This window comes from Oncorhynchus mykiss, chromosome 19, assembly GCF_057628025.1.
Source record: "Oncorhynchus mykiss isolate SJ-2025 chromosome 19, ASM5762802v1, whole genome shotgun sequence".
Taxonomy (NCBI): domain Eukaryota; kingdom Metazoa; phylum Chordata; class Actinopteri; order Salmoniformes; family Salmonidae; genus Oncorhynchus; species Oncorhynchus mykiss.
Genome location: NC_143040.1, coordinates 61,566,032 through 61,591,853, shown reverse-complemented (window position 1 = coordinate 61,591,853; position 25,822 = coordinate 61,566,032). Strand labels below are relative to the sequence as shown.

General features: G+C 45.4%; 1 protein-coding gene across 6 annotated transcripts in view; it reads left to right on the top strand.

Annotated features, from left to right (window-relative positions):
* The first annotated feature begins 941 nt into the window (after positions 1–941).
* LOC110498101 (kinesin-like protein KIF13B) overlaps positions 942–25,822 on the top strand; it is a 74,463-nt gene continuing 49,582 nt past the window's right edge. For 4 of the 6 annotated variants that reach the window (XM_090209647.1, XM_090209645.1, XM_090209646.1 and 1 more), the window contains exons 1-3: positions 953–1,163; positions 1,776–2,138; positions 9,098–9,191. In XM_090209647.1, coding sequence (XP_090065773.1) covers positions 2,069–2,138; positions 9,098–9,191 — 164 coding nt within the window. In that variant the 5' untranslated portion in view covers positions 953–1,163; positions 1,776–2,068. Of the gene's footprint in view, positions 1,385–1,775; positions 2,139–9,097; positions 9,192–25,822 lie in introns of all 6 variants that reach the window. The other 2 variants (XM_036955065.2, XM_036955064.2) reach the window with 2 other exon arrangements.

Sequence of the window (25,822 nt, the reverse complement as noted above, 5' to 3'; positions counted from 1 at the left end):
TATGTTTACTACTTCAATTCAATTTATGAGGCATTCTCAACTCAAAATTGAGTTGAGCCCAACCCTGGTGCTTACTTCACTATACGGCTATCACCAGCAAGTGTCGCCACATCACTGTAAAAATCCCTTCTGCTGTATAAACATAAGCAGCAGTTGTCCCATGCCCCCTTCCTTGTTTTGAAACTATTTCTTTAGTTTGCATAGATCTCTTTATCACTGACCCATGCAGGTCAACTACCCAGTTGCATAAGGTGCCAGCAGTCACACCATGTGGTTTACATTGAACCAGGAAGCACCAAAGACCTGCAGAACAGGGCCCTTTAAAATATGATCTTTTGGACTCTGACATATGTTTGCATTGATTAATTATAGGTGTGTTGTAAGGGAGGATCCTTCTTTTATAGGCCAGTTGACTCAGTCACAAGTAGGGTGCCCACTAGTTATAATAAATGATTAACTCCTGTGGTCATGGAATTGTGTTTTATGATTGACACAGAGAAATGGTGACAACACCGCTTTGTTGGCAGTCAGCTAGCACTGACTGACATTCATCAAATTAAACAGTATGGTAGAAGAGGAATGTGGTGGTCAAACACAACATTATACCTAAGATCAACAATGGGCAACATGTAGGCCTAGCCTATTGTAAACAAATCCATTGTAAGCCTAAATAGGATTGTGTGGCCTACCTACACAAAACCTTACATGTGTTTGACCTTACCATTATGGCCCGGGAGTCTGTCGGCCTTTCTTTCTTCAATGTTCTTCAACGTTGCACTTTTAAATATAATGTATTTCACGTAAGATAAACATTTCATTTCTTTCAAGTGACAGATCATGCATGATATGACTGTTTTCGAAGACAAAAATCACGTTTCTTTCTGCAATGTTAATGCAGTGAAACTTTGCTCAAGATTTGCTACCGACCTTCCCCACCGGAAGGGGCGGGCATGAGGTTATCCCCTGGTTTCTTTTTGTTATCCTTATGTTGAGAGCTCGCGAACAGAGTCGTCGGAATAGACCACGGTGCTGAGACAGAGAGTTGTTCGGCAAACAGGTGGAAAAATTGGCGACGAGAACGGATACATTAATCTCAAACCACACAGCACTTCTCCGTTTGGAAGAAGAGTGTATTTTAAAACATGGAACAGTGTCGTTAGCCGGTAGATTGAGCCCTAGCACTTTCTTGTACCTAAATCGCGAAGTTGAGTCCCTCGACCCAGCCCGTTAGCTGTTTGGCTAGCTAGCCAGTTAGCTTTGCATTATTAGCTATGTAGCTCGCTAACTAGCACATTTTTGTCAGCCAAGGGGTTCGTTCGCAAAGCAAATAGATTTCGTTGTTTGCATATGGGAACTGTTATGGTATTAACTATTCAGTTATTAGGTATGCTTGTTGGGTGTGTCCTTTAATCAATATTTGCTGTCATTCTGTTTGAAGACAGACAATAGTTTTGTCCGAGGGCATGATGTCACACTAGTTTAACCCTGTATCAAAACGAACGATAATTTCGCTTGGTTAGCTCATAGCCAAGGTATCCATGAATATGTAATCTTACGCGTTAGCCGATTAACTATTAATTGACATTGTTTAGCTGAGTTTTAAACGCTAACAGGTGAATGCCAAATGTGTGTCTACATCGCAAAAGCAACCGGCATTAGTGACTTAGTTAGCGGCACCAGCTAACATGTGTGGACTCTTGTCTTGTGTGAAGCTCATCAGAGTTATTGCTTGTTTTCAGCATTTATTGACGTATTTTCTGGATTTTATTTTACAGATTAAACTCCTCGGGACATGCATGATCTGGGGAATAGCTGTTTATTGAAGATTTGCTGAAGGAGAGAGAATTCCCCTCCTATTAGCAAGCCATTGTGTGATGATGGAAAATGCAATGTATGAGGACGAACCTTTGTAACTAATTTAGCTGGCTGACCAGGCAGTTGGCACCACATATCAAGGATTCTGGATGATTCTTCGACTAGAGTCCATTGGGGATTATTATCTTTTGGAGAGGTCCTGTAATTTATCGCCGAGACAGTCGCATTGTCTGTCCGTCTGACAGTGGACACAATGGGGGAGACCAGTCTCAACGACTCGAATGTGAAGGTCGCAGTACGTGTTCGTCCTATGAACAGGAGAGGTGAGTAGCATTTGCTAGCATATCGCTAAATTGATGACTTAACACTCGGCTCAGTTGTTGTGAGACGGGCCTAAAATCCACGGTACTAAATGGTTTTGGACACCCTGGCCCATAATACACAAACTAGCTGCCTATTCACACAGTTCATGTGATCTGCCTGAACATGTGTAGTCACCCTTTCATAACATAAGCCGCTATAATAAATGCACGGTGACATGCCGCCAGATAATGAATCTGTGAGCGCGCACCCAAATGATTATTTCAATTATAATTCGGGCTAAGAATGCTGCTCAGGGGAAAGGAATGACATTTTAGCCGTGTGCCTAGTCGAATTTAGCCGTGGGAGAACATATCTGGAAGAACAGGAGTCTATTGAGGCGGAAAATACTGAGTCTAGCTACAATGTAGCGGACCATGTCACGTGTGCCTTTTCACAGAGTGTAGAAATCGGTCACAAGACGGGGGAACTCGCTCTCTTAGCCTCCAACCAAAGCGGTTTCGCATGCAATGAAACAAGCCCAGGGCAGTATCAGTATGTATCCATTCAGACAGTTATATCCTCCACTACTCGTATCCTTGTCCATTTTGATAGTAGCCCACCGTCTACGAATGAATTGGATTCCCACCAAAACAGATCATAGACTGAAGCCTCTTCTTTGAAGATAAACTGTAATAGATTGTTAATAACCACATAACTCAGAACATAACATCATTTTCTCTTTCACACTGTTGATGGAACCTTAAGTTTGGTTTATACGTCATTGACATCTCAATGTGTCCCCTGTGTTTTGGCAAGGCATCATATTTCTCTTTCAACCTTGCCCTGTGTGTGTGTCAGTCAGAGCTAGCTGGTCTCTGGCTGTGCTGGACAAAGGCAGGAAGGGAGTCAGTCCTTTCAAACTATTTGCTAGCTTTGCATAACTGACCATGTTCCCATGGTGGTAGAGAAGTTATTGAGAGGCTAGGCCTTCGAAGAACAGCCTCATCGTCTCCAAGTGCCAGTGGAACATTTGCTGGTACTGGAGAGAATCTGGTGAAAGATGAGATACTCATCATTGCATTTTACCTCAGATAATTTTATTCTATTTCCTTTGAGAAAAAGGAAGATCTCAATGCTATTCCTGAAAGTCATCGAGCAGTCATAACTGGTTATAACATGATTAGCAGGTGTATGAACACACACACTGATTCCGTACTACCAGTGAACTCTGTGTGGCCTTAACGTAGCCTTTGCTTAGAGCTGACGCTCATACCCATATGATGATGCCCCTGACGCGCACACACACAAACAAACTAGGGCTGTGACGGTAATGGCATTTTGGATGGCGTTAATGGAATGAATATAACGGTTGTCCCCATTCAAGTTAATGATGGCATAATGGGTAGACTGGCGGCCATTGCGAGGAGGTTGAAGTGGGAAGTGTACCATCAATATGTGCTGGGATTTCTTGATTCAACTCGACTGACTAGCACCAGCTTTAGGCCTGAGCAAGTTAATAGTTGATACACTGTTTCAAGTTAGTTGCAGACAGGCCATGTGCAGCCTGTGTGATTTATAGGATATTTATTTTAATCAGAATGTTTTCTACCTGTAATCTGCAATGTTTTTATTTGTTGGCTATTTTTACCTAGTTGATAATGGAAGTTACTTTTTAGATTTATCATTTAGATTTGGATAGAATTTTTATTAGCCACATGACAATGCTTTTATGATATGAAGACGTTATTATAAATGAAATGAAAATGTGCCTATGAAAAACATAACTGGCACGCAGATAGGTAGACATGGGGAGATAAATTGGCATTCCACATGAAAGGTTGTTGACTCCGTGTGTAGCCTATTACCGGCAACTTCAGGAGAGTAATGGCAGAATCTACGAAAGCCAGCGGGAGGAGCATAGTTGGGTCAGGTTGTTTTTTCTTCTTCTGGTTATCTAGATTTCTGGCACCCTCTTGAGGCATCAGACTGTAAGCTTTAAGCATCAGACAAGCTCTATGCATATAGTTCATTTTATTTATCATTTATTACACTTAGGGTGTCCATAAATGGAAAAAATACACTTTTGAGCAGTCGATTGGTCAAAATAACCAGTATTTTTTTTAGTCGGACAGCCCTATTGTGCTTGAAATGGAATGTGTTTGGGTGTGTTTATAGACTAGCTGTGGATTTTTTTTTTTTTTTGAGAGGCCAAGAGGAAACAAAGAAAGGGTTTTGAAAATAAATTACTTTTTGAAATATTACTACCATGTGACTAAGAATAGAGTGAGGAATAATTTTATACATAGTCAAGTACAGATTAAATCTAGGCTACATCATAATATGGTAAAAGTGTGCTAGTTTTAAAAATTTATTTTACCGTTATTTTACCAGGTAAGTTGACTGAGAACAAGTTCTCATTTACAGCAACGACCTGGGGAATAGTTACAGGGGAGAGGAGGGGGATGAATGAGCCAATTGTACGCTGGGGATGATTAGGTGATGGTATGAGGGACAGCTTGGGAATTTAGACAGGACACCGGGGTTAACACCCCTACTCTTACGATAAGTGCCATGGGATCTTTTAAATGAGAAAGCTGAATGTGGCTAGCAGTACAGCTGGATAGCCCAATAACCAATGCTGCTATTATTAGGCCTCTAAATGCACCGCTACACTAACTGACAAGGCCTTAGCCAAAATCATTGTGTCATATAGGCCTACAGTGTCCATTAGTAGCCTATGTGACCCTTGTGGCAATTGAACTCGGAACTTGGTTTTTGCGACAGTCAGCACCATCTTCCAATCAAGTAAGTAGTACTGAGCCATTTGGCTGAGCCTGAGTGGTGCATGTGATAGCTGTTGTCTCCAAGGCCAAGTGGTGAGTCATGGTTTGGCATCAGAGGGCCAGGGTCAAAGTGTGGTTGAGTCAATGTCCCACATCACATGAGGTATTTGTGTGAGGAGGACTAATGGTTTCAGACACTTTGTTCTACTGTTATTGATTGAGTTACAGCTCAACTCTCAAGAGAAAAGGCAACAAGCCAGGGCCTAGGCTACCCAGCACCGGCCACCAATCACTTAACAAAGGTTTCTGCCAAGACTAAATAGCCTCTTATACATAGCATATACAGTGCATTCGGAAGGTATTCAGACCCCTTGACTTTTCCCACATTTTGTTACGTTGCAGCCTTATTCTAAAATGGATTAAATCGTTTTTTCTCATAGTCAATTTATACACAATAATGACAAAGCAAAAATAGGTTTTTAGAAACTTTTGCTAATTTTATAAACTTGGTTAAATCACATTTACATAATTATTCAGACGTTTCACTCACTACTTTGTTGAAGCACCTTTGACAGCGATTACAGCGTTGAGTCTTCTTGGGTATTTGGGGAGTTTCTCCCTATGGGTCTCCCAATCATGGCCCGTTGTGATACAGCCTGGAATCTAACCAGGTCCTGTAGTGACGCCTCTAGCACTGAGATGCAGTGCATTAGACCGCTGCGCCACTCGGGAGCAGCAGTGGGTCATGTAATTCATATTAGAATACTAATAATAATATATGGGTAAATCCATTTTTAATTCAATCACTCTTTCATTTGAATGAAACCTTCCATTCATATTTGCCTGTTATAGAAGTGCTCAGAAAGGGTCTTTTTGGACCTGAATGACAAAACATTTGAGATAAAGGTGCTCAATGTTGACCCATTTTGCATACTCCACCATACCATGAAAACATGGTAAAAAATGTTTTTTGTTCTTAGGGTCGTTGTCCTGTTAGAAGGTGAACCTTTCGCCCCATTCTGAGGTCCTGAGGGCCCTGGAGCAGATTTTCATCAAGGATCTCTCTGTACTTTGCGCCATTCATCTGTCCCTCATACCTGACTAGGCTCCCAGTCAGTGCTGCTGAAAAACATCCCTACAGCATGATGCTGCCACCACCATGCTTCACTGTAGAAATGGTGCCAGATTTCCTCCAGATGTGATGCTCGGCATTCAGGCCAAAGAGTTCAGTCTTGGTTTCTTCAGACCAGAGAATCTTGTTTCTCATGGTCTGAGAGTTGCCTTTTGGCAAACTCCAAGCGGGATGTCATGCGTTTTTATTGAGTAGTCACTTCCATCTGGCCACTCTGCCATAAAGGCCTGATTAGTGGAGTGCTGCAAAGATGGTTGTCCTTCTGGAAGGTTCTCCCATCTCCACAGAGGAACTCTGGATCCTCCACAGAGGAACTCTCGGGTTCTTGGTCACCTCCCTGACCAAGGCCTTTCTCCTCCGATTGTTCAGTTTGGCCGGGCGGCCAGCTCTAAGAAGAGTTGTGGTGGTTCCAGACTTCTTTCATTTAAGAATGGAGGCCACTGTGTTCATGGGGACCTAAAATGCTGCAGACATTTTTTTGGTAACCTTCCCCAGATCTGTGCTTCGACACAGTCATGTCTTGGAGCACTACGGACGATTCCTTCGACATCATGGGTTGATTTTTGCTCTGACATGCATTGTTAACTGTGGGACCTTATATAAACAGGTGTGTGTGACTTGCCAAATCATGTCCAATCAATAGAATTTACCACAGGTGGACTCCAAGTTGTAGAAACATCTTTAGGATGATCAATGGAAACAGGATGCACCGGAGCTCAATTTAGTGTCTCATAGCAAAGGGTCTGAATACTTATGTAAATAAGGTTTTTCTGTTTTTATTTTTAATATATTTGCAAAAATGTCTAAGAACCTGTTTTCTCTTCATCATTTATGGGGTATTGTGTGTAGATTGGGGGGGGGGGGGTTATTTAATACATTTTCGAATAAGGCTGTAACGTGTAACAGTGCAAAAATAATAATATGCAACAGGTGAATTACGTTTTGACCTTTTGTAAGCTTTTAAATGATCAAACTCAACCTTTTATCTATTCCAGTGATGAAGACATGGATGTCTCATGGTTTGGCGGGGTATGCAAAATAGGTCCTCTTTGAGCACCTTTGTCTCCTGAATGTTTTGACCTCAATTTAGTTGACTGCTCGATTTAATTGACAACAGCCCTGCACTGCTCCGCGAATCGCAAGTATGAATGCCCTGACTTCTACCGTGACCATATCTCATTAAATGCTGCATGGCAAATGCAGACGTTGGATTGACCAGATGCACAATGCACTGCTCTCTCCAGAATGCACTGCTCTCTCCAGAATGCACTTTTTTCTCCAGAAAGCACTGTTCTCTCCAGAATGCAATTTGTCCACATTCATTGTTTCATAACTTAAATGTGTTAATTGTTCACGTTTGATATCAGTTCCCCATTACATATGTCACTAGTAGTACATTTACTGTTAATTTCTATAATTTCTAAACTACAAGGTTTGTTAATTTGTTTAGTAATTTATTTTAATGCATTCAATATTGCCATTCCAGTCTTCCTGTTCTCATTGTCAGAGTGGATATGTTGTTTGCAGAGTGCACAGCCTATGCTACACTAGTGAGAAACAAGTTTTGGTTAATCTCATTCCATTTACAAGTTCTGTCGATTTAGTCATTGTCTTTTGTTTGGAGCGCTCCTGTCAATGTTTATTTACGACATGCAGGCATAGAAGTAGGTCTATAGGATACCTGGAGGCAAATGTAGGCATATAAATGTGCCCATTTGGGGAAATGATAGTATTTCTGATTGTCTTAACGCAACACCACTAATGACCTGTGGAGCTTCTTGAAGTAATGTTTTCTTCACCTCAAACTGCAAGCAAGCAAAGTATGTTTTCACATCGATTTGAGAATCACAATAGTTCCTCAATGTATATGAAAAATCTTTCCAGCTCTCTCCCTTTGGATAACCACTCGGCGTGAAAGGAAAAAATACCATGCTCTGATCCAGTGTAAACATCATAAAATAGACATACCTGATTTACTTCTTATCAGAGCTTGACTTGGACTGAAATAGGTTCCCGGTACTTATTTTGGGTGCTGGTACTGTTTATATTTAGGTGCCTCCACAATACTTTTGAGCTAATATTCTATAAGAGGAACAGGTGCTCAAGCAGCAGAACATTTGAGGTACCAGTACTCATCTCACTGGTGCAGTGAACTCTGAGGGCCCAGAATATTTTACACAATGTTGCATGTTTGCTAGCTTCTGGCCAGACCCAAGTTAATAGATGATACAATGTTTCAAGTTTGTTACAGACAGACCATGTGTAGCCAATGTGATATGTAGGATATTTAGTTTAATCAGGATATTTTCTACCTGCAGGCTGCAATGTTTTTATTTGTTGATTTTATGTAGGCTATTTTTACATAGTTGCCAATAGAAGTAACTTTTTGTTTGTATCATTTGGATTTGGATAGAATTTTGATTAACCACATGACAATTATAAATTAAATTAAAATGTGCAAATGAAAACCATAACTGGCACGCAGATAGGTAGAAATGGGACCATAACTTGGCAGTCCACATGAAAGGTTGCTGACTCCTTATGTAGCCTATTATCTGCAAGAGTGTAATGACAGAATCTGGAGCGACAAGAATAGTTCGGTCAGGTTACGCTTTTAAAAATGTTGGTTATCTAGATCTCTGGCGCCCTCTTGAGGCATGTTTTTATTTCATTAAACAGTAAGCTTTAAGCATCAGACAAGCTCAGTGCATTTTATTAAAACACTTAGGGTGTGTCTATGTAAAAATACACGTTTAAAAATAGACCAATAAATTGGTTGAAAGAACAGACTTTCGGTCAACCAATATTTTGCATATGTACATATATTTTTTGCATGAGTGGCCCTGGGAATCGAACCCACAATAATACTGCCGTAGCAGTCGCCATGCTCTACCAACTGAGCCATTCAGGTCCACAATGTAATCAGTAAATAGTGTACGATTTTTCTCCTTTCTAGTCACGTGATGATGTGCCCACATGATGAATGAAGTACCTACCGTGCAACTGGAGGTTGTTCTGAATGTTTGTACAGTACTCTGAACCTTTTCCCTTCTCTTCTTCACAGAAAAGGACCTGAACACAAAATGTATTGTGGATATGGAAGGCAACCAGACCATCCTGCATCCAGGCGGAGGAAACCTGGGCAAAGGAGACTCCAGGTGTGTGTGTGTGTGTGTGTGTGTGTGTGTGTGTGTGTGTGCGCGCGCCTACCCATGGGACTCAGTTTCAGTTGTTGAGAGTGGGAGTCCAGTGATTTGGAGAGTGTCACATGACTGTTGTCGACAGTCAGTCTGTCTGTATCGCCTGCTGAGTGCACAATGATTTGGGTCTGGAAGATGGGTTGAGCAGGTCTATTTGGGAGAGCTTGTGTCACTCGATGGCCCATTCCTCTCTCTCCTCATTCTGCCTGTGTTGGGGCATAACTCTCCTCCAGCTGACTTCTTCTCTGTTTCTCAGCCCTTCCGTTGCCCCGACAACGTGGGGGGAGGTCACACGGGCCAATACCAGGCGACCACGGAACCCCCTTTTACTTTTGGAGAAGCTAGGGAGTGAGGGACATAACAAAAAAGGGGAAGAGAGAGTGAAAGAAGCACACGTTTGCTTTAGCATCTGTCGGCCATAAAGATCCTCTACTGGCTTTTATGGGGTTAAACAAGGGATGCGCTATCATTTCTCTCTTTCTCTGCCTTTTCTTTCTGTCTCTTTCTTTCCATCTGGGAGACAATGGGGTGGGGGGGGGGGAATGACGAACAGGTTTCACACTTGGAGAAAGACTGAGCTGGCTGCTCCCCATCACACTCCAGACACTTAAACGGTAGAGCTGGGTTCATGTTGTGGGACCTGCTGCTGAGACTCATCCTGGGATGGAGAGATGAATGCTAAAGAGAGGCCCTCCTCACTCACTCCTATAGAGCCTCTACTGACTCTCATGGCACCAGATGCCTTCCTATGGCCCCAGTTCACACGACTGTCTGCAGTATACACAGCTCAGTGTTGTGCCCAGTTTCTTTGGTTTATTTAGGACAGAGGCACCACTCCCACTCCCATAGGCTTTCATTGCCATAGGGCCCCAGATGCCTCCTTTGGCCCCAGTTCACATGACTGCAGTATGAGTGGATCTGTGTCTGTGGAGGGGAGTCCCACTCCCCATGATCTCCAGGAGCAGACAGCGCTTCCACTGGAGTTCTCTCTCAGGCGACGCCCAACCCAATCGGTATCCCTCCACACCCCTGTCCTTTTTCCTGCTCCCAGCATGTGGAGGGTGGGACGTTGTTGCCAGTCTAACTGACCTATCTCCATTGTGACGAGTGGAACATTGAACTTGCAATGTTTTGTCTCTGCTCCTGTGTCTTAAAGTTAATGGCCGATAAAATGTTTTCTCTCCTGTAGCAATAGTTACAAACATGGGGATAGCCCTCTCTGTTAATCAATCAAATGTACAAAACCCTTTTTACACGATCAGATGTCACAAAGTGCTTATACACAAACCCAGCCTAAAACCCCAAACCGCAAGCAATGCAGATGTAGAAGCACGGTGGCTAAGAAAAACTCCCTAGAAAGACATGAACCTAGGAATAAACTTAGAGAAACCAGGCTCTGACGGGTGGCCAGTCGTCTTCTGGCTGTGCTGGATGGAGATTATAAGAGTATATGGCCATTAAGGCCAGACTGTTCTTCAAGATGTTCATAGATGACCAGCAGGGTGAAATAATAATCACGGTGGTTGTAGAGGGAGCAACGGGTCAGCACCTCGGGAGTAAATGTCAGTTGGCTTTTCATAGCCGAGCATTCAGAGGTCGAGACAGCAGGGGCATCTGGAACAAGGTAGCATGTCCGGTGAACAGGCCAGGGTTCCGTAGCCGCAGGCAGAACAGTTGAAACTGGAGCAGCTTCTGTGTTGCCTGATCTGGTGTATTGTGATTCATGAGTGGAAAATGATCATGTCAGATAGGGCCTGTCTAATGAATGGTCAATAGGCACACTGTCTATTGTTGATACCCTGGCTGAGGCAGGGTGGGCCTACAGCTGCCTCGCTCATATCCTTCCTGCTGCCATTAGAGTTTGCATAGTGACGAAAGGCTTTATTTGAATAAGTGTTGGAATCCAGTGTTGACTTGTTCAGTTAGACTTGGGCTCAAACTCTCAACATGTAATTTCATATTATATGTGGTATATGGCCAATATACCACGGCTAAGGTCTGTTCGTAGGCACGACGCAACGCGGCATGGATACATCCCTTAGCCGAGGGTAACCTTTTAATATGGTTGATGTCATATATTGTGGGCCAAGCCTTAAAGGCCCAGTCCACTGACCTGACCGCTCACCGCTGACCTCTGCTTGTTATTCAGAGTAGTATTGTGATCAGACACCCATGGCAGGGTGTTTGTCAGGCATAATCACCCATTAGAATGCATGTGCTCTACTTAAGCAGTGCGATTTCTATTTACAGGGATGCAAATACCGTAATTTCCGGACCAAAAGCTGCTACTTTTTTCCCACGCTTTGAACCTGGCGGTTTATACAATGATGCGGCTAATTTATGGATTTTTCCCGCTTTCACAAGATTCATGCCGCCAAAAAACTGAGCACCGTCACATAACGTGACGTAAATCGAGCACGCTCAAACTTCCCATCATTCTGATTACGGTAGTAATTTGTCACCCTCATCATGGCAAAGACACAGAGAAATGCATATGATGCAGCTTTCAAGTTGAAGGCGCTCGATCTGGCTGTTGGAAAAGGAAATAGAGCTGCTGCAAGGGAGCTTGGCCTTAATGAGTCGATGATAAGACGTTGGAAACAGCAGCGTGAGGAACTGACTCAGTGCAAAAAGACAACAAAAGCTTTCAGAGGGAAGAAAAGCAGATGGCCCAAAGTATTTGCAGCCACTCGACATCAGTGTAAATCGTGCATTTAAGGTGGCGCTCCGTGTTCAGTGGGAGGCTTGGATGACAAGTGGGGAGAAATCCTTCACTAAAACGGGCCGCATGCGAAGAGCAACTTATTGTCAAGTCTGCCAGTGGGTCCTGACAGCGTGGAGCATTGTCAAAAAATCCACTATCATCAACGGGTTTTGAAAGGCTGGACTGCTGCGTGTTGAAGGGGCAGCATGAGCTCAGCGGGGAATTTGCCTCCGGATGGAAGTGAGGAGAGCGACAATGAAAACGATCCAACATCGGATGAAGCAATTCTGAGGCTATTCAACTCCGACACCGAAGGAGATGACTTCAGTGGTTTCAGTGCACAGGAGGAGGAAGATGGTGACCAATGACTTTCTTGGTAGGCTACTGTTTATTTTTGTTACAAGCCGTGTTTCGTTAAAGCCTATTTATTTTTGTTACAAGCCGTGTTTTGTTTAAAGGCTGTGTAAAGTTCATTTGTTTCAATGTACCGGTAGGCACCTGCGGCTTATAGACATGTGGCTTATTTATGTACAAAATACATATTTTTTAATAATTCAGTGGGTGCGGTTTATATTCAGGTGCGCTTAATAGTCCAGAAATTACGGTAGGTCTTTTTTTGTGTGATATTCTCAGTTTTGATCGCAAAATAGGTCATCCAAGTTAATCGTGTAGATAGCCGCATCCCCTAACCAGCCATTAGGCTACTAGCTTCTTCTTTTCATGTGTTCTTTCTGCTCATCTCCATCAGTTAATACATGTTATTTAGCCCTGATGGTGAGCTGGATACTTGAAAGTAGTTATTGGGGGTCTGTACTGTACTTTACTATTAATATTTTTTTACAACTTTTTTCTTCACTACATTCCTAAAGAAAATAATGTACTTTTTACTCCATACATTTTCCCTGACACCCAAAAGTACTCATTACATTTTGAATGCTTAGCAGGACAGGAAAATGCTCCAATTCAAGCACTTATCAAGAGAACATCCCTGGTCATCCCTACTGCCTCTGATCTGACGGCTCACTAAACAGAGAACATCCCTGGTCATCCCTACTGCCTCTGATCTGGGGGACTCACTAAACAGAGAACATCCCTGGTCATCCCTACTGCCTCTGATCTGACGGCTCACTAAACAGAGAACATCCCTGGTCATCCCTACTGCCTCTGATCTGGGGGACTCACTAAACAGAGAACATCCCTGGTCATCCCTACTGCCTCTGATCTGGGGGACTCACTAAACAGAGAACATCCCTGGTCATCCCTACTGCCTCTGATCTGGGGGACTCACTAAACAGAGAACATCCCTGGTCATCCCTACTGCCTCTGATCTGGGGGACTCACTAAACCGAGAACATCCCTGGTCATCCCTACTGCCTCTGATCTGGGGGACTCACTAAACACATGCTTTGTTTGTAAATTATGTCTGAATGTTGTGTGCTCCTGGCTAGCTGTAAATGTTTTAAACAAGAACATTATGCTGTCTGGTTTGCTTAATATAAGGAATTAATATAAGTATATTTAAAACCAAGTATTATTTTACTGGGTGACTTGTCATTTTCTATTAATTAAGGTATCTTTACTTTTACTCAAGTACTTTTTCCACCCCTGGCAGACAGTGATGGGGTTTCTGTTACAATTTGTTTAATTATTGCGCGGGGGGGGTAGGAGGAGGAAGAAGAGGAGGACGCGTGGGGGGGAAGAAGAAGAGGCGCGGGGAGAAGTAGAGGAGGAGGAGGAGCAGCGTGCGGGGGGAGAAGAAGAAGAAGCGCGCAGGGGGAGAAGAGGAGGAGGAAGTGCGCGCGGGGGGAAGAAGCAGAAGAGGGGAGAAGAAGTAGAGGAGGAGGAGGAAGTGCGCGCGGGGGGAAGAAGAAGAGGAGGAGGAAGTGTGCGCGGGGGGAGAGGAGGAAGAAGAGGAGGAAGAAGAAGAAGAAGAAGCAGCGCGTGTGGGGGGGAGTAGAAGAGTGCGTGGAAGAAGAAGAGGACGTGTGTGTGTGTGTGCGTGTGTGTGGTGTGTGTGTGTGTGTGTGCGTGCGTGCGTGGGGGGAGAAGAAGAAGAAGAGCGCGCGCGGGGGGAGAAGAAGACGTGTGGGGGGGAAGAAGTGGAGGAGGAAGTGCACGCGGGGGGAAGGAGGAGGAGGAAGCAGCGTGCGCGGGGGGAGAAGAAGAAGAAGAGGAGGAGGAAGAAGCAGCAGCAGCGTGCGTGGGGGAGGAGCAGGAGAAGAGGAAGCAGCAGCAGTGCGCGTGTGGGGGAGTAGAAGAGTGCGTGGAAGAAGAAGAGGACGTGCGCGCGCGGGGGGAGAAGAAGAAGAGCGTGCGCGGGGGGAGAAGAGGACGTGTGGGGGGGAAGAAGTGGAGGAGGAAGTGCACGCGGTGGGAAGAAGGAGGAGGAGGAAGCAGCGTGCGCGGGGGGAGAAGAAGAAGAAGAAGAAGAGGAGGAGGAAGAAGCAGCAGCAGCGTGCGTGGGGGAGGAGCAGGAGAAGAGGAAGCAGCAGCAGTGCGCGTGTGGGGGAGTAGAAGAGTGCGTGGAAGAAGAAGAGGACGTGCGCGCGCGGGGGGAGAAGAGCGCGCGCGCACGGGGGGGAAGAAGAGGGAGGAAGAAGAGGAGGAGGAGGAAGCAGCAGCAGCAGCGCGCGTGGGGGAGTAGAAGAGTGCGTGGAAGAAGAAGAAGAGGAAGCGCGCGCGGGGGGAAGCAGCAGAAGAAGAGGAGGAAGCATGCGCGGGGGGGAGGAGGAGGAGGAAGGAAGGAAGAAGAAGAAGAAGAAGAGGAGGAGGAGGAAGCAGCAGCAGCGTGCGTGGGGGGGAGTAGAAGAGTGCGTGGAGGAGGAGGAGGAGGACGCGGCGGCGCGCGGGGGGAGACGACGAAGAAGAGTACGCGCGGGGGAAGAAGAAGAGGACGCGCGGGGGGAGAAGAAGAAGAAGAAGAAGACGCGCAGGGAGAAGAAGAGGACGTGCGGGTGGGAGAAGAAGAAGAAGAAGAAGACGCGCAGGGAGAAGAAGAGGACGTGCGGGTGGGAGAAGAAGAAGAAGAACGGACGCGCTGGGAAGAGGAGGGAGCGGGGGGGAGAAGAGGAGGATGCGGGGGGAAGAAGAAGAGGAGGAGGACGACGACGACGCACGCGGGAAGAAGAGGAGGAGGAGGACAACGACGCGGCAGGAGAAGAAGAAGAAGAAGAGGAGGACAACGCCGTGCGGGGGGAAGGAAGAAGAAGAGGACGACGACGCATGCGGGAGGAGGAGGAAGAAGAAGAACGGACGCGCGGGGGGGAGAAGAGGAGGACGCGGGGGGAAGAAGAAGAGGGCGCGGGGGGAAGAAGAACGGACGCGTGGGGAGGAAGAAGAAGAATGGGGGGAGAAGAGGAGGACACGCGCGGGGGGAAGAAGAGGATGCGCGTGTAAAGTTGTCTGAAGAGTAGGCAAACGATGGTTTATATAGGTCTAGTGTGTTTTCCCCTTACTGCCACGATGAAAATACAGATAATTAGGCATTTATACTGAACAAAAAAAACCTGTGGTATCACAGTGCTACTCGTGATACTTGGCCTGGTATCAATCACATCGTTAGAAAAATTAGCTATTGTGACATCGTAGCAAAATAATTGTCACCTTTTTGGGCCATCAAATTTTATTTGTCACATGCGCCGAACAGGTGTAGACCTTACAGTGAAATGCTTACTTACAAGCCCTTAACCAACAATGCGGTTTTAAGAAAAATTATGACTAAATAAACAAAAGTAAAAAATAAGAGTAACAATAATGTGGCTATATACGGGGTACCGTTACCGAGTCAATGTGTGGGGGTACAGGTTAGTCAAGGTAATATGTTGGTAGGGGTAAAGTGACTATGTAAAGATAATTGTAAAAAAAAGGGGGGGGAGGGTCAATGCAAATAATCCAGGTAGCCATTTGATGAGCTGTTCTCCAGTCTTATGGCTTAGAGGTAGAAGCTGTTCAGAAGCCTTTTTGGACCTAGACTTGGCGCTCCGGTATCGATTGCTGTGTGGTAGCAGAGAGAACAGTCTATGACTTGGGGGACTGGAATCTTTGGCAATTTTTAGGGCCTTCCTCTGACACAGCCTGGTATAGAGGTCCTGGGTGGCAGGAAGCTTGGCCCCAGTGATGTACTGGGCCATACGCACTACCCTCTGTGGCTCCTTGCCGAGCAGTTGCCATACCAGCCGGTGATGCAACCATGCTCTTGATGGTGCAGCTGTCTCATGGACCACGATAGTTTGTTGCAGCTTGAAGCTCTCAACCTGCTCCACTACAGCCCCGTCGATGAGAATGGGGGTGTGCTCGGCCTTTGAGGTTACTATGGTGTTGAACGCTGAGCTGTAGTCAATGAACAGCATTCTCATGTAGGTGTTCCTTTTGTCCAGGTGGGAAAGGGCAGTGTTGAGTGCAATCGAGATTGCATCATCTGTGGATCTGTTGGGACGGTATGCAAATTGGAGTGGTCACCCCTGTATTTAGGTCAATAGTACAGTAAGGAGCACAGGGGAGGGTGTCCCATACCCCATCCTCCCTAACCCTTACCTCTAATAGGCTGTAGCCCAGGCTGAACCTTATCCCTCTCCATACTCACCCTCCCTATGCCTTCCACGACCATGGCATGCACAGTCACAGGAGAGGGGAGTGAGCGGCCAGCGTGCATCCACGCGGAAACTTATTTTTTTAAGTGACTGCGATCGTAACAGAGAGAACGAATGAGGGAAGACAGGCTGGCGGGCGGGCACTCCTCACTGCCTCCCTCTCTCCTCTCATTGGCCGGTGGGCCGTGTTGCGTGATGTGTAACTGGGTTATGGGGTGCTGGACAGGGCCCCTCACGGCCCTCTGGAATCTGAAATCCACCCCCCAACCAAGTGCTGCATCCCGGACCCTGATTCGCTGTGACAGCTGTCAGTGTGGCGACCATCAACCTCTGAGTCGGTTATGGCTGGGGGGCGGGAGGGTTCTCCTCTCCTTTACGGTGAAACTGGTCAAGAAAGACATCCAGTAACAATGCATTGGTAAGGGTTGGTTAGATTGAGCTGTGCTGTTTGGTGAGGGTTGGTTAGATTGAGCTGTGCTGTTGGCGAGGGTTGGTTAGATTGAGCTGTGCAGTTTGGTGAGGGTTGGTTAGATTGAGCTGTGCTGTTGGCGAGGGTTGGTTAGATAGAGCTGTGTTGTTGGCGAGGGTTGGTTAGATTGAGCTGTGCTGTTTGGTGAGTGTTGGTTAGATTGAGCTGTGCTGTTGGCGAGGGTTGGTTAGATTGAGCTGTGCTGTTGGCGAGGGTTGGTTAGATTGTGCTGTTGGCGAGGGTTGGTTAGATTGAGCTGTGCTGTTTGGTGAGGGTTGGTTAGATTGAGCTGTGCTGTTGGCGAGGGTTGGTTAGATTGAGTTGTGCTGTTGGTGAGGGTTGGTTAGATTGAGCTGTGCTGTTTGGTGAGGGTTGGTTAGATTGAGCTGTGCTGTTGGCGAGGGTTGGTTAGATTGAGCTGTGCTGTTTGGTGAGGGTTGGTTAGATTGAGCTGTGCTGTTGGTGAGGGTTGGTTAGATTGAGCTGTGCTGTTGGTTAGGTTGAGCTGTGCTGTTTGGTGAGGGTTGGTTAGATTGTGCTGTGCTGTTGGCGAGGGTTGGTTAGATTGTGCTGTGCTGTTTGGTGAGGGTTGGTTAGATTGAGCTGTGAGGGTTGGTTAGATTGAGCTGTGCTGTTTGGTGAGGGTTGGTTAGATTGTGCTGTGCTGTTAGCGAGGGTTGGTTAGATTGTGCTGTGCTGTTTGGTGAGGGTTGATTAGATTGTGCTGTGCTGTTTGGTGAGGGTTGGTTAGATTGAGCTGTGCTGTTGGTGAGGGTTGGTTAGATTGAGCTGTGCTGTTGGTTAGATTGAGCTGTGATTGAGCTGTGCTGTTGGTGAGGGTTGGTTAGATTGAGCTGTGCTCTTTGGTGAGGGTTGGTTAGATTGAGCTGTGCTGTTGGCAAGGGTTGGTTAGATTGAGCTGTGAGGGTTGGTTAGATTGAGCTGTGCTGTTTGGTGAGGGTTGGTTAGATTGAGCTGTGCTGTTGGTGAGGGTTGGTTAGATTGAGCTGTGCTGTTGGTGAGGGTTGGTTAGATTGAGCTGTGCTGTTTGGTGAGGGTTGGTTAGATTGAGCTGTGCTGTTTGGTGAGGGTTGGTTAGATTGAGCTGTGCTGTTTAGTAAGGGTTGGTTAGATTGTGTTGTGCTGTTTGGTGAGGGTTGGTTAGATTGTGCTATGCTGTTTGGTGAGGGTTGGTTAGATTGAGCTGTGCTGTTGGTGAGGGTTGGTTAGATTGAGCTGTGCTGTTTGGTGAGGGTTGGTTAGATTGAGCTGTGCTGTTGGTGAGGGTTGGTTAGATTGAGCTGTGCTGTTGGTGAGGGTTGGTTAGATTGAGCTGTGCTGTTGGCGAGGGTTGGTTAGATTGAGCTGTGCTGTTGGGCTGCAGGGTTTAAACTGACTCACTGCACTATACAGTGTTCACGAAGTTCTTGGGAAGAAATTGGGGGAAATTATGGGCTGGGCTGTGGGATTTTCTCTCACTGTGTTTGTGTACAAGACACGGCTTCTGGTCTGGGAGAGATGAGTATGATGGGAAAAGCCAGAGATAAAAGGAAGGGGGGCGGTGGAAGGATAGAAGAGACAGAGAGGCATCGTGATGGAAGGATAGAAGAGACAGAGCGGCATCGTGATGGAAGGATAGAAGAGACAGAGCGGCATCGTGATGGAAGGATATAAGAGGCAGAGGCATCGTGATGGAAGGATAGAAGAGACAGAGCGGCATCGTGATGGAAGGATAGAAGAGACAGAGAGGCATCGTGATGGAAGGATAGAAGAGACAGAGAGGCATTGTGATGGAAGGATATAAGAGACAGAGCGGCATCGTGATGGAAGGATATAAGAGGCAGAGGCATCGTGATGGAAGGATAGAAGAGACAGAGCGGCATCGTGATGGAAGGATAGAAGAGACAGAGAGGCATCGTGATGGAAGGATAGAAGAGGCAGAGGCATCGTGATGGAAGGATAGAAGAGACAGAGGCATCTTGATGGAAGGATAGAAGAGACAGAGGCATCTTGATGGAAGGATAGAAGAGACAGAGGCATCGTGATGGAAGGATAGAAGAGACAGAGAGGCATCGTGATGGAAGGATAGAAGAGACAGAGCGGCATCGTGATGGAAGGATAGAAGAGACAGAGGCATCGTGATGGAAGGATAGAAGAGACAGAGCGGCATCGTGATGGAAGGATAGAAGAGACAGAGGCATCTTGATGGAAGGATATAAGAGGCAGAGGCATCGTGATGGAAGGATAGAAGAGACAGAGAGGCATCGTGATGGAAGGATAGAAGAGACAGAGCGGCATCGTGATGGAAGGATAGAAGAGACAGAGGCATCTTGATGGAAGGATATAAGAGGCAGAGGCATCGTGATGGAAGGATAGAAGAGACAGAGAGGCATCGTGATGGAAGGATAGAAGAGACAGAGGCATCGTGATGGAAGGATAGAAGAGACAGAGAGGCATCGTGATGGAAGGATAGAAGAGACAGAGAGGCATCGTGATGGAAGGATAGAAGAGACAGAGAGGCATCGTGATGGAAGGATAGAAGAGACAGAGCGGCATCGTGATGGAAGGATAGAAGAGACAGAGAGGCATCTTGATGGAAGGATATAAGAGGCAGAGGCATCGTGATGGAAGGATATAAGAGGCAGAGGCATCGTGATGGAAGGATAGAAGAGACAGAGAGGCATCGTGATGGAAGGATAGAAGAGACAGAGGCATCGTGATGGAAGGATAGAAGAGACAGAGAGGCATCGTGATGGAAGGATAGAAGAGACAGAGGCATCGTGATGGAAGGATAGAAGAGACAGAGAGGCATCGTGATGGAAGGATAGAAGAGACAGAGAGGCATCGTGATGGAAGGATAGAAGAGACAGAGAGGCATCGTGATGGAAGGATAGAAGAGACAGAGCGGCATCGTGATGGAAGGATAGAAGAGACAGAGAGGCATCTTGATGGAAGGATATAAGAGGCAGAGGCATCGTGATGGAAGGATATAAGAGGCAGAGGCATCGTGATGGAAGGATAGAAGAGACACAGAGGCATCGTGATGGAAGGATAGAAGAGACAGAGGCATCTTGATGGAAGGATATAAGAGGCAGAGGCATCGTGATGGAAGGATAGAAGAGGCAGAGGCATCGTGATGGAAGGATAGAAGAGACAGAGAGGCATCGTGATGGAAGGATAGAAGAGACAGAGAGGCATCGTGATGGAAGGATAGAAGAGACAGAGAGGCATCGTGATAGAAGGATAGAAGAGACAGAGGCATCGTGATGGAAGGATAGAAGAGACAGAGAGGCATCGTGATGGAAGGATAGAAGAGACAGAGAGGCATCGTGATGGAAGGATAGAAGAGACAGAGAGGCATCGTGATGGAAGGATAGAAGAGACAGAGAGGCATCGTGATGGAAGGATAGAAGAGACAGAGGCATCGTGATGGAAGGATAGAAGAGACAGAGAGGCATCGTGATGGAAGGATAGAAGAGAGAGGCATCGTGATGGAAGGATAGAAGAGACAGAGGCATCGTGATGGAAGGATAGAAGAGACAGAGAGGCATCGTGATGGTAGGATAGAAGAGACAGAGAGGCATCGTGATGGAAGGATAGAAGAGACAGAGGCATCGTGATGGAAGGATAGAAGAGAGACAGAGAGGCATCGTGATGGAAGGATAGAAGAGACAGAGGCATCGTGATGGAAGGATAGAAGAGACAGAGGCATCGTGATGGAGGGATAGAAGAGAGACGGAGAGGCATCGTGATGGAAGGATAGAAGAGAGACAGAGAGGCATCGTGATGGAAGGATAGAAGAGAGACAGAGAGGCATCGTGATGGAAGGATAGAAGAGACAGAGAGGCATCGTGATGGAAGACAGAGGAGACATGTTCAAAGCCTCTTTATGGGCCTAGTCCTAACTAGAGGGTAAATCACACAGACTATCTACTCTCTGTATTGGAGAATGGCACAAAAGTTTGACTTACTGGGGTGATGTCAGTTCTATGTAGCTTAGTGTCAGTGAAATGAATTCCACGATAACGAAGTGATGTTGAAACTCAGATTTTTCACTTTCAAATGTATGTAAAACAAAAACCAATGATTGCAAAGTTAAACAAAACATACAACTCTATGGAATTGTCCCGTGACAGATACCTGCCATTGTTTTGAATGATTTTAAAGAGCTGAAGAAGTTCAGCTGAGGCATTTTCAAAGAATGTGCATGGATAAAGGGAACCAGGTGTGTGTCTGTCTGTCTGTGTTGGCCATATCACAAAGTGAAATGTATTAGTTGGTGAAATATTTGTGTTTCGATTGTCAACAATCTCTTTGTCGTTTGCGTTAAGTAGAGGTAGACCGATTTATGATTTTTCAACAAATGTTTATATATACACTGCTCAAAAAAATAAAGGGAACACTTAAACAACACAATGTAACTCCAAGTCAATCACACTTCTGTGAAATCAAACTGTCCACTTAGGAAGCAACACTGATTGACAATAAATTTCACATGCTGTTGTGCAAATGGAATAGACAACAGGTGGAAATTATAGGCAATTAGCAAGACACCTCCAATAAAGGAGTGGTTCTGCAGGTGGTAACCACAGACCACTTCTCAGTTCTTATGCTTCCTGGCTGATGTTTTGGTCACTTTTGAATGCTGGCGGTGCTTTCACTCTAGTGGTAGCATGAGACGGAGTCTACAACCCACACAAGTGGCTCAGGTAGTGCAGCTCATCCAGGATGGCACATCAATGCGAGCTGTGGCAAGAAGGTTTGCTGTGTCTGTCAGCGTAGTGTCCAGAGCATGGAGGCGCTACCAGGAGACAGGCCAGTACATCAGGAGACGTGGAGGAGGCCGTAGGAGGGCAACAACCCAGCAGCAGGACCGCTACCTCCGCCTTTGTGCAAGGAGGAGCAGGAGGAGCACTGCCAGAGCCCTGCAAAATGACCTCCAGCAGGCCACAAATGTGCATGTGTCTGCTCAAACGGTCAGAAACAGACTCCATGAGGGTGGTATGAGGGCCCGACGTCCACAGGTGGGGGTTGTGCTTACAGCCCAACACTGCAGGACGTTTGGCATTTGCCAGAGAACACCAATATTGGCAAATTCGCCACTGGCACCCTGTGCTCTTCACAGATGAAAGCAGGTTTACAATGAGCACGTGATAGAGTCTGTAGACGCCGTGGAGAATGTTCTGCTGCCTGCAACATCCTCCAGCATGACCGATTTGGCGGTGGGTCAGTCATGGTGTGGGGTGGCATTTCTTTGGGGGGCCGCACAGCCCTCTATGTGCTCGCCAGAGGTAGCCTGACTGCCATTAGGTACCGAGATGATATCCTCAGACCCCTTGTGAGACCATATGCTGGTGCGGTTGGCCCTGGGTTCCTCCTAATGCAAGACAATGCTAGACCTCATGTGGCTGGAGTGTGTCAGCAGTTCCTGCAAGAGGAAGGCATTGATGCTATGGACTGGCCCGCCCGTTCCCCAGACCTGAATCCAATTGAGCACATCTGGGACATCATGTCTCGCTCCATCCACCAACGCCACGTTACACCACAGACTGTCCAGGAGTTGGCGGATGCTTTAGTCCTGGTCTGGGAGGAGATCCCTCAGGAGACCATCCGCCACCTCATCAGGAGCATGCCCAGGCGTTGTAGGGAGGTCATACAGTCACGTGGAGGCCACACACACTACTGAGCCTCATTTTGACTTGTTTTAAGGACATTACATCAAAGTTGGATCAGCCTGTAGTCTTGTTTTCCACTTTAATTTTGAGTGTCACTCCAAATCCAGACCTCCATGGGTTGATAAATTTGATTTCCATTGATCATTTTTGTGTGATTTTGTTGTCAGCACATTCAACTATGTAAAGAAAAAAGTATTTAATAAGAATATTTCATTCATTCAGATCTAGGATGTGTTATTTTAGTGTTCCCTTTATTTTTTTGAGCAGTGTATATATATATATATATATATATATATATATATATATATATATATATATATATATATATATATATATATATATATATATATTTATTTATTTGTAATAATGACAATTACAACAATACTGAATGAACACTTATTTTATCTTAATGTAATACATAAATAAAATCAATTTAGCCTCAAATAAATAATAAAACATGTTAAATTTGGTTTAAATAATGCAAAAACAAAGTGTTGGAGAAGAAAGTAAAAGTGCAATATGTGCCATGTAAGAAAGCTAACGTTTCAGTTCCTTGCTCAGAACATGAGAACATATGAAAGCTGGTGGTTCCTTTTAACATGAGTCTTCAATATTCCCAGGTAAGAAGTTTTAGGTTGCAGTTATTATAGGAATTATAAGACTATTTCTCTCTATACGATTTGTATTTCATAAACCTTTGACTGTTGGATGTTCTAATAGGCACTTTAGTATCGCCAGTGTAACAGTATAGCTTCCGTCCCTCTCCTCGCCCTACCTAGGCTCGAACCAGGAACACATCGACAACAGCCACCCTCGAAGCAGCGTTACCCATGCAGAGCAAGTGGAACAACTACTCCAAGTTTCAGAGCGAGTGACGTTTGAAACGCTATTGGCGCGCACCCCGCTAACTAGCTAGCCATTTCACATCGGTTACACCAGCCTAATCTCGGGAGTTGATAGGCTTGAAGTCATAAATAGCGCTGTGCTTCAAGCATTGCGAAGAGCTGCTGGCAAAACGCACAAAAGTGCTGTTTGAATGAATGCTTACGAGCCTGCTGCTGCCTACCATCGCTCAGTCAAACTGCTCTATCAAATCATATACTTAATTATAACATAATAACACACAGAAATACAAGCCTTAGGTCATTAATATGGTCGAATCCGGAAACTATCATCTCGAAAACAAAACGTTTATTCTTTCAGTGAAATACGGAACCGTTCCGTATTTTATCTAACGGGTGGCATCCATCAGTCTAAATATTTCTGTTACTTTGCACAACCTTCAATGTATGTCATAATTATGTAAAATTCTGGCAAATTAGTTTGCAACGAGCCAGGCGGCCCAAACTGTTGCATATACCCTGACTCTGCGTGCAATGAACGCACGAGAAGTGACACAATTTCACCTGGTTAATGTTGCCTGCTAACCTGGATTTATTTGAGCTAAATATGCAGGTTTAGAAATATATAATTCTGTGTATTGATTTTAAGAAAGGCATTGATGTTTATGGTTAGGTACAGTTGTGCAACGATTGTGCTTTTTTCGCAAATGCACTTTTTTTAAATCATCCCCCGTTTGGCGAAGTTGGCTGGTTTTGTTAGGAAGAAATAGTCTTCACACAGTTCGCAATGAGCCAGGCAGCCCAAACTGCTGCATATACCCTGACTGTTGCAACAGAAGTGACACAATTTCGCTAGTTAAAAGAAATTCATGTTAGCAGGCAATATTAACTAAATATGCAGGTTTAAAAATGTGTGTTTCTCGTCTATGCCTTCAGGTGGTTTTGCCTGTAGTGCTCATCTTATGAGTCTGATTCCGTCCTGTCTTGTTTGACAGGTATCATGGAGGGAAAAAAAGGGCTAGAGGCTGATGTTATGGGAGAGGAGAGGATGACCAGGGGAGAGAGGAGTGGGCTGAGTGTACAAAACATTAAGAACTATGCTCTTTCCTTGACAGACTAAGTGAAAGCTATGATCCCTTCTTGATGTCACTTGTTCAATCCACTTCAATCAGTGTAGATGAAGGGGAGGAGATGGGTTAAATAATAATTAAGACAATTGACACTTGGATTGTGTGCCATTCAGAGGGTGAATGGGCAAGACAACAGATGTAAGTGCCTTTGAACGGGTTCTGGTTTGTGTCAAGAACCACAACGCTGATGGGTTTTTCACGCTCAACAGTTTCCCATGTATATCAAAAATGGTCCACCACCCAAAGGACATTCAGCCATCTTGACACAACTGTGGGAAGCATTGGAGTCAACATGGGCCAGCATCCCTGTGGAAGGCTTTCAACACCTTGTAGAGTCCATGCCCCCAATGAATTGAGGCTGTTCTGAGGGGGGGGGGTTCTCATCTCAATATTAGGAAGGTGTTCTAATAGTTTTTTTCGGTCGGTGTATTGAGCTTGTAAGTGCAATATGTTTTATTGTTATTGTAACATACACCAAGATAGAGAAGAAATGGAGTAACAAAAAATTGAGTAACAAAAGAGGTAGAGGGCTGAAGGAGGGAGGATTGACAAAGCACTTGTGAATGAGAATGATGATTTGATGCTGCTGAACACTAGAGCTAGCAGAAACTGTACATGTGATGTTAGTTCCCACTAGAACTAGCCTGTGCTAGTTTGGGTCTGGCTGCAGTTGATCAGAGCCCTTCAGATTTACTGCATTTAATCTCATAAGCCTAATGAAGAAATTATATATTTTTGACAGCCACCCCCAAAAAATGTTGAGGTGTATGGTGGTAGTGCAGTCCTTTTGGGTTGGATTAGGTTATTCATGACTCTTCTGATGGTTTAGATGGACAGATGTAGTAACAGGACTATCAACACCTAGATGGTTACATTCCACTCCCATCTCTTCCTCCCCTAGACTGTCTCGGTGGTATGTAGCCAGGCCTATATAAGCCGTGCGTGTGAGTGAGTGTGCACACGTGTGTTGGGGAATGCCAGAGCAGCAGCTGCTGTTACAGCAGAGCTCCGTCCCAAATTGAGGATAAAAGCTCCCAAACAGTTTTACAGGGACTCTGCGACAGGAGAAATCTATTGTCCGGAATGATAGTAAACAAAGCAGCACGTCACAGGAGAGTGGAGAGGATTCTCCCTGCCTCCATTAGTCAATGCTTGTCTTCACTGGGACCACTCCAGGGTT